Here is a 14,942-nt window from a genome sequence, read left to right on the forward strand (position 1 = left end):
GAAGGGGCTTACACCTACGTGTGTGCGAAGGTGCCTCAGTGCACGATGGCAGCTCTTGGTGCCAGCAGGGAGCCAGCTCTGCTGACTGCTTCCTGGCCCAGGGGAGGAGGGCTGTGGTTCCTGAGGGAAGAAGGTTGTGATTTCCTGGCCGCTCATTTTTTTTTTCCCCTTCTTTCATTCTTTTTCAGAACATGAGTGAAAACTTGAAGGACTGTTTGATCCAGACCCAGGCTTCCTTAGGGGAGATGGTGATGATAAAAACAGAGGCCTGCTCTCCACGCCGGGACCAAGAGTATGGACAGCCTTGGTACGCAGCTGAGCTTTGGTCTGATGTACTCTAACCCCCTTCTTTCCACCTCCCCCCACAGCTTAAAGTTGGATTTGAGGGATACACTTGAACTTCTCAAAGTTATTAAAACCCTTGCTTGTGAGGACTGCCTTGAGGTGGGTCACCTACGCATGTGCTAGGCACATGTCTGCTATGTATGCTGGTTGGCACCAAACCTTGCAGGGCTGGCATACACTGAGGGCAATGCCTTGCTTTTGAACAGCACGTTTCCCAGGCTGTAGCAGAGCAGTGCTGCCTCTCTTGCTGGTGGGAGCCCCTTCTGCCACTCTTCTGCCGGGTGGGGGACGTGCCAGGTGTGTGCCACGCACAGAGGTGCTCTAGCTGAAGCCACTACCTGCTGTAGGCTTTAGTCTTAAGCCATGTCAGGTACCAGCTTTTGGCAGGTTGGATGGCAAGTTGTGAATCATTTCTCTGCTGCAGGCATGGGGACAAATAGAGTGCAGTCCCAACGTCTTCGGTAGGTTAATGTCATCTTTCTGTTGTTCCCTCCCCAGCTCTGGAAGGCCTGACCTGCAGTCCATAGAGGTGGAGCCCAAGAAACTGAAAGGGAAACGGGATTTGATTCTGACCAAGAGCTTTCAGCAAGTGGATTTCTGGTGTAAGTGTCTTGTGAGTGAGGGAAGAGCAATGCCACTGCTTGTACAGGCGTGGGTGCTTCCTAGTCAGCGCCCTGCCAGTTTGGGGCAGGAGGCAGGGAAGAAAAAAGCCAGGGACAAATTTGCATGCTCCTCTGAAAAGACTGGCGTATTTGATGGGGAAGCTGTTTCACAAAAGCAGCTTGTCCATTGTGGGGCTATGCAGCGGTAGGGAGGTAGTGGAAAGTGTCCTGGAAACATGAAAATGCACATGGGAAAACAGAAAACCCCAAGAGTCTGCAAAACCCAGAGGCTTGAATTCAGAAACTGCAAAAGGGAGCATTGCACAGACAACAATTATTTCCCGCCATATTCTGGGAAAGAAAACTGGTGCCAGTTATGTTGGCATGCCTACAAAATATCAAGTTGTAGGCCTGAGTACCTCTCGGGCCACAGGGTAAGTGCCTGGGGATGCTGTCTCTCTCCCAAAAACAGAACAAAGGCAGTATGATGAGGGTATTTGTTTTCAGGGATGTTTGTTTTAGTTTAGCGTGGAGTTTGGGTTTTGGGGAAGGGGCTCAGTTGGGCTGGGGGAAGGGTGGGGAGTTGGGGCGTGCTGGCCTGAGTGCTGTGCATCCTATGAGCTATGTGAACCTGTGTGGGCATCACATTTGCCCAACCTAACCGCTGCTCCCCTTGCACCTGCAGTCTGTGAGTCCTGCCAGGAGTACTTTGTGGATGAGTGCCCAAACCATGGGCCCCCAGTCTTCGTGTCTGACACCCCAGTGCCTGTTGGCATCCCTGACCGGGCAGCGCTGACCATCCCGCCTGGAATGGAGGTGGTGAAAGAGCCCAACGGGGAGAATGATGTGCGGTGTATGAACGAGGTGATCCCCAAAGGTCACATCTTTGGGCCGTACGAGGGGCAGATCTCTAGCCAGGACAAGTCCGCAGGATTCTTCTCGTGGCTGGTGAGTGATGTGTCTCCCCAGTGCAATGACACCCCAGCCATGCAGCTCAGAGCTGGGGGACTTGCAGGCCTTAGCCATCTTCCCCCTTCTCTGGAGATCTCCTCCTGACCCACATAAGCAATAGGCAAACATTGACCTGCTATAATTATTAGCATCTTAAGGGTGTAGATACATAAAAGGAGACCAAGTGCCATGGCACCCGAGTTCAGTTCACAGCTGTAGGAAGCAGAACTTGCTTCTCCTTTCCCCCTTGCCATGTTCTTCCATCCCCACTCAACCTCTAGGGCTCCTCCAGTACCTTTCTCTGCTCTCATCATTTTGAGAACAGAGGAAGGATTGTATCTGGAGACTGCAGAGCTCTCTTATGGGCCTGCAGCACTCCTTCCCAGCCCACTTGAGCAGAGCAGGTGGCCCCAGAGGCCGGGAAGGAGGAGATCCAGTCCATCAGGATCTGATCTACATGCAGACTCCAGCACCAAACCCCGTATTTTTTCTGCTAGTACTACAGGCCTTGGGTTAGCCTATGAGACAGAGATGTCACTAGATTGACCGATATTAATTATTATGAGATGCGGGATGTGAGTTATAGGTGGGGAAGAAAATTGAGAGCTGCTGATATGAAATGCTGCTCGCACTTTCCTGTCTGTAAAATAAATGTATGTCTCAGCCCTGTCCTGAAAGAGAAGTTAATCTTTTATATCAAGAGAAGTTAATCTTTTGTATCTCGGGACTGTTAACTGTTTTGTGAGCTCTGTGTTACAGATATTTGTACATAGGAAAATGCCTCTTAGTCAGTTCAGAGTAGCCTGCACACACGTATCCAGGGCAGCAGCCCGTGGTACTAGGAGAGCTGAAATTCGTGGCATAGAGTTTCATGTCCTGACTTAAGGCTGGAACTGAGGCAGAGATTTGAGAGTCATAGACCTTCTCCTGTCTGGACTAGCTAGTTGACATGCCGCGTCTGTTCTCTTGTTCTGCAGATCGTTGATAAGAACAACCGCTACAAATCCATCGATGGGACAGATGAAACCAAAGCAAACTGGATGAGGTGAGTCCAGTTCTCTTCTGCCTTCTCTTTGGGGGCTCTGTCTTCCAGAGAGAGGCCATCAAACACTCCTTGTTGTTTAGTGTGACGGAAAACCAAACCAAAACGCTACGACCCCTTCTGTAAAGGGTGTGTTTGTGCTCTTTCAGTATTTGTTGTTATGAGAATCCTTTGGAGACAGAAGTGTGTATGGAGGATGGCTTTTTTCTGGAATGAGGACAAATGGTAAAGATAATCCTATTTATCCTCTCCTACAAACGCTGACAGGTCTCACTCCATTGTTTTTATTTTTTGTTTACTTTATGTTCAAATATTTGCAAAATGCTTTGCATTATCCCCAAGGTAACATTTTATTCTGTTTGGGGTTTTTTTGTCCTTTCTCATTTGACAGACATTGGAAGAGGTGGGGTTTTTTTTTTGTTTTCTTTCCGGGCTTCACTTGAAACAATTGTCTGTGGTGGCTGTCATTGGTAGTGTCAGCTTTACTGTGTTAGGAGAAACATGGAGCGAGTTGCTGCAGCTCTGAATGAAGAAATTATGCGTGTGCTTGCGCTCCCTCTGCTGGCCCCGGGACTCAGCAGAGCAGAACCCAAATATCAGTCAGTACTGAACAAGGAGGGGGGCTGGCTCTGGTTTGTTAACAGCAGCAGTGAGGGAACATGTTTAACCATCATGCAGTGCTTCAGGTATTGGCTTATATCTGCAAAATGTAGGTCACTCTTGCAGCCTCATACAAGACTAAAGCAGCTTGGGAATTAGCTGGTTTGTTGGCCTGGATGCCTAGGATTTTCAGTTGTCACTTGATAAGGGAAGAGAGAGCGTGAAGTACCGGTCCATGCAAGACTGACCTATCTGGTCAAAGCTGGTTGCACCACTTTTGCTCCATTTGAGTCTTCATATGGGTAGCAGCTGTTCTGACACTTCTGTTCATAAAGTTTAGCAAAGGATCTACTTTTTCTGTAAGAATTCCAACTGTTACACTTGTTCACTACTGGATGAGAGTAAATGCCAGACCTGGGCTGACGCTGGAGTTGTCATTCCAAACAGAAGCAGGGCTACAGTGGACAGATAGGTAGAGGGATGCATATATCTTGAAGTAAAGAGTGCAAATTTCAAAAATCAGAGTGAGATTTTTCTGATTGGATCTGGATCTTTATGTGATCTGGATAATAGTGAAACTGGGGGAAAACACAGTCTTGGAAAGCAAAAATCTTATGACGAACTCTTCTTCCTAGTGCTGTGAACATAAGCTTGACGTCTGCATTTAAATGGGCACTACTCGTGGTCCCAGCACGAAAGAGCAGAACGTTCTTGCCTGAACTGGTATTTGCCATGGTTAAGTCTGGAGATGAGTGTGGTCTTGGCCATTCTGTACAGCCTTGAAAGGCAAGGAGGTTATGGTTTTGTGGAGAGGGGATGTTTGCAGCTCTTCTGGGGAAGGGAGTATCCAAGGACTTGTGCAGGATATACCAGTCTTACTGATCTTTCTGTTTTTACTCTTGAAAATTGCTTCTAATAGCAGTTACTACATAGAGTCTGACTGACAGTTCAAGTGGAGAGAGTCATCCTCAGAAAGCTTTGGTTTTGTTTGTGAGCAGCTTTCAAACAGAGGTGCACTTGATATCCTGTGCAGGGACATCACTGGTCACGGAGATTACGCACAGAAGCCGTACTTCCCGGACGCTGTAGACAGCGCTCTTTTTGTTTTTCAGATGGTGCTCTTTGCCATCACTCACAGATGGAGTGCTTTGCAAAGCAGATCTACTCACCTTCTGGGTAGGTGGCTATGGCATGGGGAGGGCAGCTTGGGCTGACTCCTCTCTCTTCTTGTAGATCTGGCTATTGTTTTTTGTTGTTTGACTACAGCATCTGAGTCCATTTTCGTGTTCCCGCTGAGGACAATGTGTACACAGCAGCACTTGCTGGTCTAATTTCAGGTGGCTGTTGACCCAGGGCAGTGGATGACAGGGAGGAAGGAGTATGAAGCATAGCAGATGGCATGGTGATGGCGATCCTCCTGCCCTTTCCCTCTTCAGTCAGTCAGTTGAGACAAACTCCTGACGCTGGGAGCATGTTCTCCTAAGCTGGCTGCTGGCACAATGAATAATCATCACCCTTCATCTCTGTCCAGAGTAAAATGCTGTTGTTTCCAATACTTAGTGGAACTCCATGGCTTTGACCCGCGGGGATGCGTGCAAACCACCTCCTCTGTTTTTATTCTTCTGGGGGCTCAGGGTGACCAATTGCCATGGGTCACTGTAGACCTCGAGGGAAATTGGTGCTTTCTCAGACACAAACCATAAACTGATGCTGATGGGAGTTCCTGGGGCTTCTGAAGGATTGCGCAGAACCAGCCATTGTTTCTGGGTACTTCGGAGGAATTTCTTTTATTCAGTTGTTGGGGACCTTGTAAAAAAAAAAAAAAAAATCTGACCAAAAAGTGAAAGTAACTCAGAAAGTCCAGGAAATATCCCTCTATGTGTGTATCACTTGGCCCAGACTGAGATGCAGGATAAGAAGTACCAGCAAATTGGTGGTGCCTAACGAAATTGTTGGAGTTAAGTGCCTCATGTATGGGGTTTCCAGGCTAGTTTTGGCATTTGTAGTCTGTATCCGGTCTTACATGTGAGTCCCCGAGTTCTCAGGCTTTTTGCTGACCTTCGTACAATAATAGAGCTTAGAGGGAAGCTCTGGTCAGGTGCTCCCCACAGCCTGCTCAAAGCAAGACCAACTTAGATCAGTACATCTTTTAAGTACTGAGCTGCTGTTTCGACCTCACAGGACCTTTTAAAAATAAAAAGTCAGGGTTACCATGCCTGCCCGTGTGTTCAGGCAGAGTAAAAGCCACCAGCTTATGCACAAGTCATTTTGTTGAACTTAATAAACTAGTCTCTGTTACCTTGCAGCAACTAGAGCAAAGGGATCCTGTAAAAAAAATTACCCCAGGGTTCTGAAGTGGTTATATGCTTGCTTCTTAGAGGCCAGCAAAAGTGAAGTCAGTTGATATCTTCGTGAGTTGATCATGAAGTGCCCACTGTTACATAGTTTACAACATTGCATGTGTTTTTTAAAGAAATAGCTGTATAGTCTTGCACTTTCAGATTGACCTGGGCTGAGGTGTGAATTTGCAGGCCCACAGCTGGGGCTTCTCTGGTGCTTGCTGAAACCCACACAGCATCCTCAGAGAGGTACTTCCAAATACCCGTGACTGTTCATAGGGACATCTTGCATGCTAGACGAAGTGCGTGAGGGGAAAAAAAAATCTCTCTGACAGTAATACTGTGTGCATTTTTATAAGGAGGAGGTTAATGTGCCTGCTGGGAACCTCACATTAATTTCATTCCTGATTAAAACTGGCCAGAACTCATTACTCCGTGTGGTGAATTTGCAGTTGGAATACTTAAGTTATCTTAAGCAGTTTTGACCCAAGCCATGCTGGAGCAAATTAGGGGAAGCCCTGAAATCTGAGTATGCAGGTCTGCCACAGGTTGTCCTAAATACACTTCATGGGATACCCTGTCTGGGAAGAGCAAAAAGGGGCTGTAATTCCCCATCGGTGCAGCTCTGCTAGTGACAGCAGCCATGAGCTCAGTAGAGTAGAGGGGGCACACGTTTCCTGACCCCACCAGTGGCTCTGAGCAGCTCCGGAGAGACTTCTGTTCTGCAAGCTCACCTCCTCCCAGGGTGCTTCACAGAATAACATTACTCCTTCTCACCAGCACAGCTTGTCAGGGGATGTTTCCACCGCATGGAGGCACTGATGGCACTGCGCCGTCGTGGGTACCTGCGGAGAATATACATGAAGCCCAGTTTTACTGAGCTTGATAAAAATCAAACCATAGATGTTCCCTTGCTCCATGTTGAATGTGGCCTTTTTCCTCCTTCCAGTCTTCATCTAGGAAAACTCCTTTTTCCTTTTAAGTTTGGTTGCTGGGTTTTGGTTTTGGTATTTTTTTTTCCTTGAGATCAGTGTAGCAAGTGCTTTGCTGGCTTTCCACCGTTTTGTTACCATCTTCCCTAAATGCTCCTTCTATCCCTCCATAAATGAAGCTCCACCAAAACAGTATCTCAAGGATGTATTTATGTTTGTCCCAGTGAAATGCATCTATGCACTTAGCTCCTGGCTCCCCCTGTATGTGGCCTGGATTTGAGCAGCATTTCCTCCTGCTTTTCCAGCTTTAACCAAGGTTAACAGCTCCTGATGCTTACCCCGATGAAGGGCAGCAGCGTCAGGGAGAGTCACCATACAGCAGCCTAACAGCACTAAGGAGAAATTCGGGTGACATCCAACAAGGGTCACTCTGCCTTTCCGTAGGTTTTTCTTAGTCAGCAGCCCACGAGCACCTTTCACACAAATGCATCCCAAGCCACCTCTCTTCTGCTGGGCTATGGCAGTGCCGCAAGGCACCCACCTCTGAGGAGGTGCTAGCAGGGCTATCGCAAACGTGGGACAAGCGGGGAAGCTGCTGAGCCCTTTGCTTATACCAACTTTTCAGAAAGTAACTTGGGGTAGCTAAAGTCTGCCTGCGAGAGATAGGACATGCAGCCAAGATTTTAGGATTAAATATAATTTTTTGAAAGAGAAGGGTCTGAGCTATCCTGGCCAGAGTTTATTACCCTAACATAGCAAAGATGCTAACAGGAGGTCCCAAATTAGATGAAATCAAAGATGCTGTTACTGGTAGATATCTAGATAAGCAGGAGAATGAATGTGTTGGGAAGCCAATAGATTTTCCCTCCTGTGGTGTGACTTCAGAGTTACAGTTAACCATTAAGATGTCTTATTCTTGTATGTGTCTTAATATCTTTTTGAACATTAATGTTCTAGGTTTGTAGTGACAGCTTTTTTGAAGTGATTTATATTAATGCTGAAGTCCTCTGTCTCAGTGAGTGCTGCTTTCTCCACCGTAACTCCATACTGAGGTAGATTTCTATCTGAGAACTTCCTTTTAAAGTGTTAAGAACTGTATGACATGAACATCAAAAAGGTTGACCTCTTTCAAAAAAGTCTCCAACATCCCTGCTTTAAATTGTTTGAAGACACGTAAAAGCAGTCTTTTCATACGTCTAGTACTAGAGTAACCCTTTTGGCATTTTGCTTCCCTCTGCTATAGTTCAAATCAAAGCATACACTAAGTTTTCCCAACAGTTCTGCTTCTCCGTGGCCTTCTGATCTCTTCAGTGCTGTTGTTTGTGCTTATACACGGGTGTTTGTTGCCCAGGCTGCAGATTTTTCCGATGTCTGCAATGCCACCTTGTTTATGTGCAGACCTGTGCATTCACACGGTCTGTTTTCTCCTTATTGAACAGCTCTGCCTCCTCCTTTTTTTTTAAACCCCAATTAAAAGCCATATTTATGACTAAATGTCTTGTTTGTTTTTAAAGTTTCCTTTGACTGTGTCTGGAAAACTTACCCCCACACACACACACTTTGGACAAAACTGCGTGTTTTCAGGATGGCTGCGTCTTCTTCTCAATGGGCCGAGCTGTTTGTCTGAAGCACCCAAAACTGGGCACAGGCTCCTGTCAGCAGCAGTGACAGCAAAGCCTAGCCAGGAAAAGCAAGTGGGTGGTCTCATTCCTTTTGAGAACAATAGGAAGCAGCAACCATTTCTGGGTAAAACGAGGGCTTGTTGTGAAGCACATGCTGGATGTGCAGTACCCCTGCTGCTGAAAAAAAGACTTTTCCTTAGGAAAAGCAAGTTGCAGACCTTGCCCGTGAGTCTACTTGAAATTTCTTTTCCCTGAAAAAAAATCCAGTTTGGTGTAGCCTCTGCATGACATCCTGCAAGTTTTAACAAAAGGGGTGGTGTAAAAAGTTTCCATGCCAGGCAGGTTTCAGGCCTCTCAGTTTACTGCAGAACTCATTTCCGAGCAATATGTCATCTTCGAAGCTGATTTGTCAATTTGATTGTGAGTTCTCATGTTTTTTCTCTGCACACAAACTGCGGCAAGTGATGGGAAGCTGTATTGAAATTCTCGTACGTAAGTCAGGGCATCAGACGAAGTGTAAGTTTTCGATTTAACTGTTAAGCTCAGAAGGCTCCTTCACACTAGCGTTGCTTGGTGTTTTTTCCCCTTAAGCTTGCAAACTGCCTCTTAAAAACAAAACGTCTGCCTTTTCCTGGTGCGACTGAGGAAAACGGAGAGGTTGTTGTGGGTTGGGGGAGCTGGATCCCACCGAACTCCTCTGCTCCAGTGCTGCACTGGTCAGATGGTTGGATGCAAGGGTATGCTTTGCGCTTATTTCCTTTTACCCAATTGTGCTTTGTGGGATGTTCAACCCAAGGAACATGGCTGACCGAAAGAGGAAGCCCAAGTTTTCCAAGGAAGAACTGGACATTCTGGTCACTGAGGTGACCCGAAATGAAGCCATGCTGTTTGGGAGGGAGACAATGCGTCTGTCCCATGCTGACAGGGACAAAATCTGGGAAGGCATAGCCAGGCAGATCACATCAGTCAGCCAGGTTCCCAGGTCTGTAAAAGACATTAAACACAGATGGGACGACATGAAGAGAAGGACCAAGGACAAACTGGCACTCATGCAGAGGTCCCTCTCCAGCCCCGGCAGCACGGGGCGGCCCTCGGCCATTGTCCTGACCGCCCACGAGAGAGCCATCGAGTCGACACTGCATTCGTCACGCCAGATGCACAGCTTCCGGAGAGCGGATCTGGACGTGGTTGACAGCCAGTCAACAAGCTGTAAGTATCATTGCCTTAACACCTCTTTGTCTTATGCTTGCATATCTGGGTTTGATACCAGAAGAGCACTGTGTGTTCTGTGAGATGCTGGGTTGCCTGTCAAGCCAGGTCCTCCTGCCATGTTTGGTTTCAAGACAGCCTGCTCTGGTGATCCTGGGGTGTTGAGATGGATTGAGGGAAAGCTGTTTCCAAGTTAAAATCATCTTCTTTATCTGTTTATCTACTCCTTTTCCATACTGTCTTCTAAGGGTAGACATTGTTGGGATTCCACTTTATTAATGGGTCCTAGGTCTGAACTAATCCTACAAGCGAGGGCACTTCTGTAGTTGAAGCATAACTACCTCCAGTCTGTGAAAAAGTGTAAAGGATTAGGAGTTCTTCATCTTGCATGCACCCCAATAAAACAGCAGTGCTGTCAAGCTGAGAATCATGTACCAGTCACTAATGGATCACTGCATGGGAATCATCTTCCAAGAGGGCTCCTGGGGAGGGCTCAGTGATAGCTGGTGTTTATGCTCTGAGGTCAGGCCAGTAACGATTTCTCACTGGTTCAGCACAAGTGGTATGAAAAAGGTAGATGATAATGACTCCTTTCTTTGCTGTTTCTTAAGAAACTACTGGCCCTGCTTTCTAAGTTAGTCTTCTTCCACTACGACTCTCAAGACACCTTCCAGTGCTGAACCACAAGCTGCTTTTTGCAGGTTCTAAAAAATACATACAGTTTTCTTGTGCGTAGGCGTAGCTGCTTGGTCTGTGAGCTTTTAGGGATACAAAGGAGAGAAAGAGGGAATAACTGCTTGTAGACTGAGCCAACTAGCACTGTCCTGCTGCATTAGGTCTTATCTCATACCTGAAGTAATGTTGTTAGTGGGAAAGCAAAGACAAAAATCTTCAAGAACTGACAAAATGGGACTTTGTAATTCTTTGCATCTTATCTTGGAAGCCAGTTGCGCTTTTTCAGAGGTGAAATGAATACAGCTTGTACAAGAAGATAGTGGGCAGCTGCAAAGTGAAATATCGTCTCTTCTTACTCTTGAAGTGCCTGTACCCGTGAACTGGCACATCACTAGCTATTATCAGACTAATGAGAACTTTCCCATGGTGTTTTGCTTTGATTTTGGTTTTGCATTAAGTATACTTGCCCAACTAATATAGGGTCCTGTTGCTGCTATGCCTGACTGCCTGGTTACCTTAGTGACGCCCAGCCACATAGTGGCCTTGCAGGACAGACGTTGTGAGCAGCAAATACCTCATCTGTGCTTTTTTTCAGGGTGGAGGATATAAGAAGTGATGTGGGAGCAGGGTTTTGGCATAAGGAACTGAATGTGTCAGGGTGTTCTGAGACTGGGCCAAAGGCCAAGAGCCGTTGTCCCTTCAAAACATTGGACTACTCTAGCTACTTACGGTTTTGGGGAAGGGGAGTCATTACTATTGTCTGAGATGGATTTGTATTCGAGCAATGAACAGTGCGGTGTACAGGATACAATGGCAGCTTGGATTCCTCCTCTGCTGACTGGGTTCGCCTGCTCTTCAGGCCTCTTACGGCTAAGCTTGTCACCCAGATGCTAACGTTGCAGCACGTGCATGTTGAGTTACGCATCAGGAGCTACAGGCTTGTCTCAGCTGGCAGACTGGAGGGAGGGGAAAGCCCTTTTCCCATGTGCTTTGAGATAGCGTGAAACAGAAATTAGAGTTGTGAGGGATTTCACATTTATAATTCATGCTGCTTCTTCTGTTTAAGCTGACGAAGATGAAGAGATGCCAGGGACTTCTCGGGAACACCGCTTCTCATCACTGCAGAGGGCTGGTGCAGGAGTCAACCAGCTCTCCGGGCCCTCCTTCCTCCGCACTTCTTCCTCATCAGAGCACTCGGAAGCTACCAGCCAAAGGCAGGAACTTCACCGTCCATCCCCGCGCATCACCTCGTCCTGCAGACCCTCGCACTCCCGCACGAGGAGCCCACCCCTCTCCAGCTTCGATCGCCAGCTTCTCCATTCCCACACACAGCAAACAGACCTGTTCAGGCAGTTCTGCCAGGAGCTGGTGGCTATACACAGTGACATGGCAAACAACATGCATGTCATCAGTCAGAGGATGGCTGACCTCACCAGCCAGCTTGGCCAGATGTGCCAGACCCTATCGGAAATCAGGGATGGGGTCCAGGCTTTCCATAGGATGCAGGATCCTAGTGTCATGCAAGGGTCTCTTCTGCAAGCAGCTTGCTCAAAGCAGCCCCATGAGCCCAGTGCAGAGTCTAACCAAAACCCGCCAAAACAGACTCCTCCTGCACGGACTACCAGATCACGAAAGAGAAAACACCATTTTTAGTCAGCTTCATATAAAATAAAGAAGGATGCCCCTTCCTGAGCTGCTGCATGCTCACGTGGCCACTCCATGTGTACCAGTTACTCTGTGGGGAAGGTCAGTGGCCGCCCCAACCCCTCCATCTGCCTGCTAGCTAACAGAGCAGCATGAATTATGGCAGCTGAATAGTAGGGCTGGCTGTCTGCAATGGCAGAGACGAATCTCAAATCTTACAGAGCTTGGGATGTAGGACATGTTGCTGTTCATAGAGATTAGGAGTTTCATTGGCTTCCCCATGCTTTGAACGGTCTCTAGTAAGCTAAGAGATGCAATATAGGAATCATTATCTTGATCTCTTCTCGTGCCTGTGAAACATTATTTACTGAGACAGTGTTACTACAGAGCTCCCTTTGCAGTCAACCCACAAGTTTACCCTACTACTGCCTTCCCATCATCTTCTAGCAAATCAGTATATGCACTGTGCAGAGATATATCCTTACAGCTCTAAAGACTCTTATTGCTCATTATTTTTATCTTGTCTTTGGCAATAATGGGCAATCCAGGGCTTACTGTGACTTACCCACAAGTTTGGGTAGGGGAGTATAAAAGGAGAGTTTGTGCAGGGAAGGGAAGAAAGCACGATGCTGAGGACAGGAGGACAGATCTGAGCACTGTGTGGTTTTTAGACTGCTGAGAATGGCTGCTATGGCATGTGCCTGGGTCCTGCAGGACCACATGCACTTATATCAAAGAGCTTAATCTTAGTCTGCTCCAGTCTGAAACCCCTACCTACCCTTCCCAAATACAGTTAATATACAATTATTTCGTAATATGAAAACATTTAAAGAGAATTTTATTATTTTCTTGCATGTTCTAATTTTCAGTTTTGAACCACCTCAACCTCTTCAAAATACGAGAGGCTGCACAGAAACAAGGGAAGGTGTAGGGCCTGCTTCTGACCTTGGGAACAGTTGGAATTTCTATCACGGTAGTTCTGTCACCTTCAGTACAGAGTTACTCAGTGTTATTGAGGGTGGGATCTCTACTGTGTTCTCCTGTCGTGAAGAGTTTACAAGCTAAATTCACAGCTCTATAGGTTAAAATTTTAGACGTGTTGGTTTTGTACTGCTTTCTTTCCCCATACAGACACAAGAATGAACTGTAACAACAATTGAATTGCTTAAGCGCTGCATGAATTTCCCATGTACGACCCCAATTCTGAAACTAGGCTTTAGTAATGTCACCTCAGGTGGTGGTAACATACGTGGCAGCTTTTTTACAACATGACTGTCTTCTCCTTGATTTGCACATCTGCACCTGCCATGTGGCGCCCATCCCTGGAAAAATCTGGACCATTATCACAATATGCTTCAACAGGGAAAAGGGCCAAGGTGTTACCCACGCACAAGCTGGCACGCTGCTGCTCTCCGGGCTGTCCTATTGGCTGTGGAGGTGGGTTGCTGGAAACTGTTCACGTTAATACAAATGTGCATTGTTATTCAGTGTCTGACCTGCAGACTTGGCCGAGAAGTTGTATAAACTTCGGCAGGAATTGAGCATAGGCAGCGCAGTGTAGCAGAAGGATGGCTTGTTTTATGTGATCTTGAAGGATCTTTAACCTCTCTGGTCTTTCCTTTGAAACTGCAGTGCACTAGCTTCTCTTCTGGAAAGCTCACTGTATGTCTGCTGTGTTGGGCATTCCTCATGTGCTTTTCCTTTCTTCTTTTTAGTTGTTCTGTAATTCTGATCCAAGTAATTTATTTGTAGTCGTGTGGTAAAAGGCTGTTGCTCAAGGAAGTAGAGATCTGGCAAGGAGAAAAACCTCCTTTCTTCTGAGGAACGACCCACGCTGGTTTAACACAGAGGACGTTCCTTGTACTGCTGTTGCCAGACTAGGGCAGTGCTCGCTCACCTTCCTTTGAGGATGTCATTTTACTTCTGTTGTAACATTTGTATTCTGCAGAAGTCACAGTTTCCCTTCAGTTGAAGGGAAGATTGGGAAGTCTGGTGGAAGTGGATCTAATTTATGAATCGCAGAGAACTGGAAAAAAAAAAAAAAAAGATTATATGTTTTAAAGGCTTTCTGAGTCAATACAGTGCTGCTGCTATGTATTAGAAGTAGTATTTTATATTTTTATATTTGGTCCCTGCTGATGCTCTCCCATGGATATACTGGTAGGATTAGCTCCTCTGATGTTGTCCAGGGGAATCCCTTGCAGGAACCCTCAGGTCTGCAGAGAAGGAGACTCCCACAGGTGCTGGGCACTGGAGGGAGTTGGCATCGTCGCTGCCAGCGGGTTGCCCACACAGACACGTTTAGAGAGAGAACCCCGTTGTCCTGGCACAGGACGTGCAGCCTTCAATGCAAACCCCCAGAGGCTGGGCTCTGGTCAGGATAAAGGACTTTGTACTATAAACTGCCCAATGTCTCCCCCAGTTTCCTCTGTGGACTATTACAGATTGGCCCAGATCTGGGGACGTACCTCCTGCCCTGTGTAGACACCTCGGTGGACTGGCTTTTCTGTACTGGCTCGCAAAGGATGCTTCCTCCTGCACCCATCATGTTAACTGGCTGTTGAAGTAAGTGCCTGTGTCAAAGCAAACTGCTGTGCTCAGCCTCAGTATCTCTGTGTCTTGTACACCCTGAAAAAATTCTCTCTTTAAAAGTATTTTTGTTAAGAATGCAATAAATATATAACAGTTTTAACACAGCTGCTTGTTGAGTCATTTGTTTCTGTCATACAATTTTTTTTCCTGAACTGCTAACAAGCTTGTCCTGGAGGGCGCTGGGTGTCAAGAGAGCCGAGGCCACGTTTGTGGGTATGACACCCCGTGGCATCTACCTGGGCTGGTGGCAGCTCTTTTGCATGGCATCTCCAGCCCTGGCTCTGCACTCGATGTTGATTTGGGAAGGGCCAGTGGCCTTTCCCCTGCGGTGCTCTGCCCTGTCAGCATGTCAGCGGAGCACCCCTTGGGCCAGCCGGTGGGCAGGGGGA

At 47.0% G+C, this 14,942-nt stretch overlaps 1 protein-coding gene across 1 annotated transcript in view; it reads left to right on the forward strand.

The window, feature by feature from the left end:
• Positions 1–191: 191 nt before the first annotated feature.
• The window catches only part of PRDM11 (PR domain containing 11), a 25,085-nt gene continuing 10,334 nt past the window's right edge, over positions 192–14,942 (forward strand). Inside the window, exons 1-4 of the mRNA XM_010086567.1 lie at positions 192–307; positions 844–947; positions 1,633–1,895; positions 2,876–2,943. Coding sequence (XP_010084869.1) covers positions 192–307; positions 844–947; positions 1,633–1,895; positions 2,876–2,943 — 551 coding nt within the window. The remainder of the gene's footprint in view (positions 308–843; positions 948–1,632; positions 1,896–2,875; positions 2,944–14,942) is intronic.

The sequence above is a fragment of the Pterocles gutturalis genome, unplaced genomic scaffold (genome assembly GCF_000699245.1).
Source record: "Pterocles gutturalis isolate BGI_N339 unplaced genomic scaffold, ASM69924v1 scaffold11631, whole genome shotgun sequence".
In the NCBI taxonomy this organism is placed as follows: Eukaryota; Metazoa; Chordata; class Aves; order Pterocliformes; family Pteroclidae; genus Pterocles; species Pterocles gutturalis.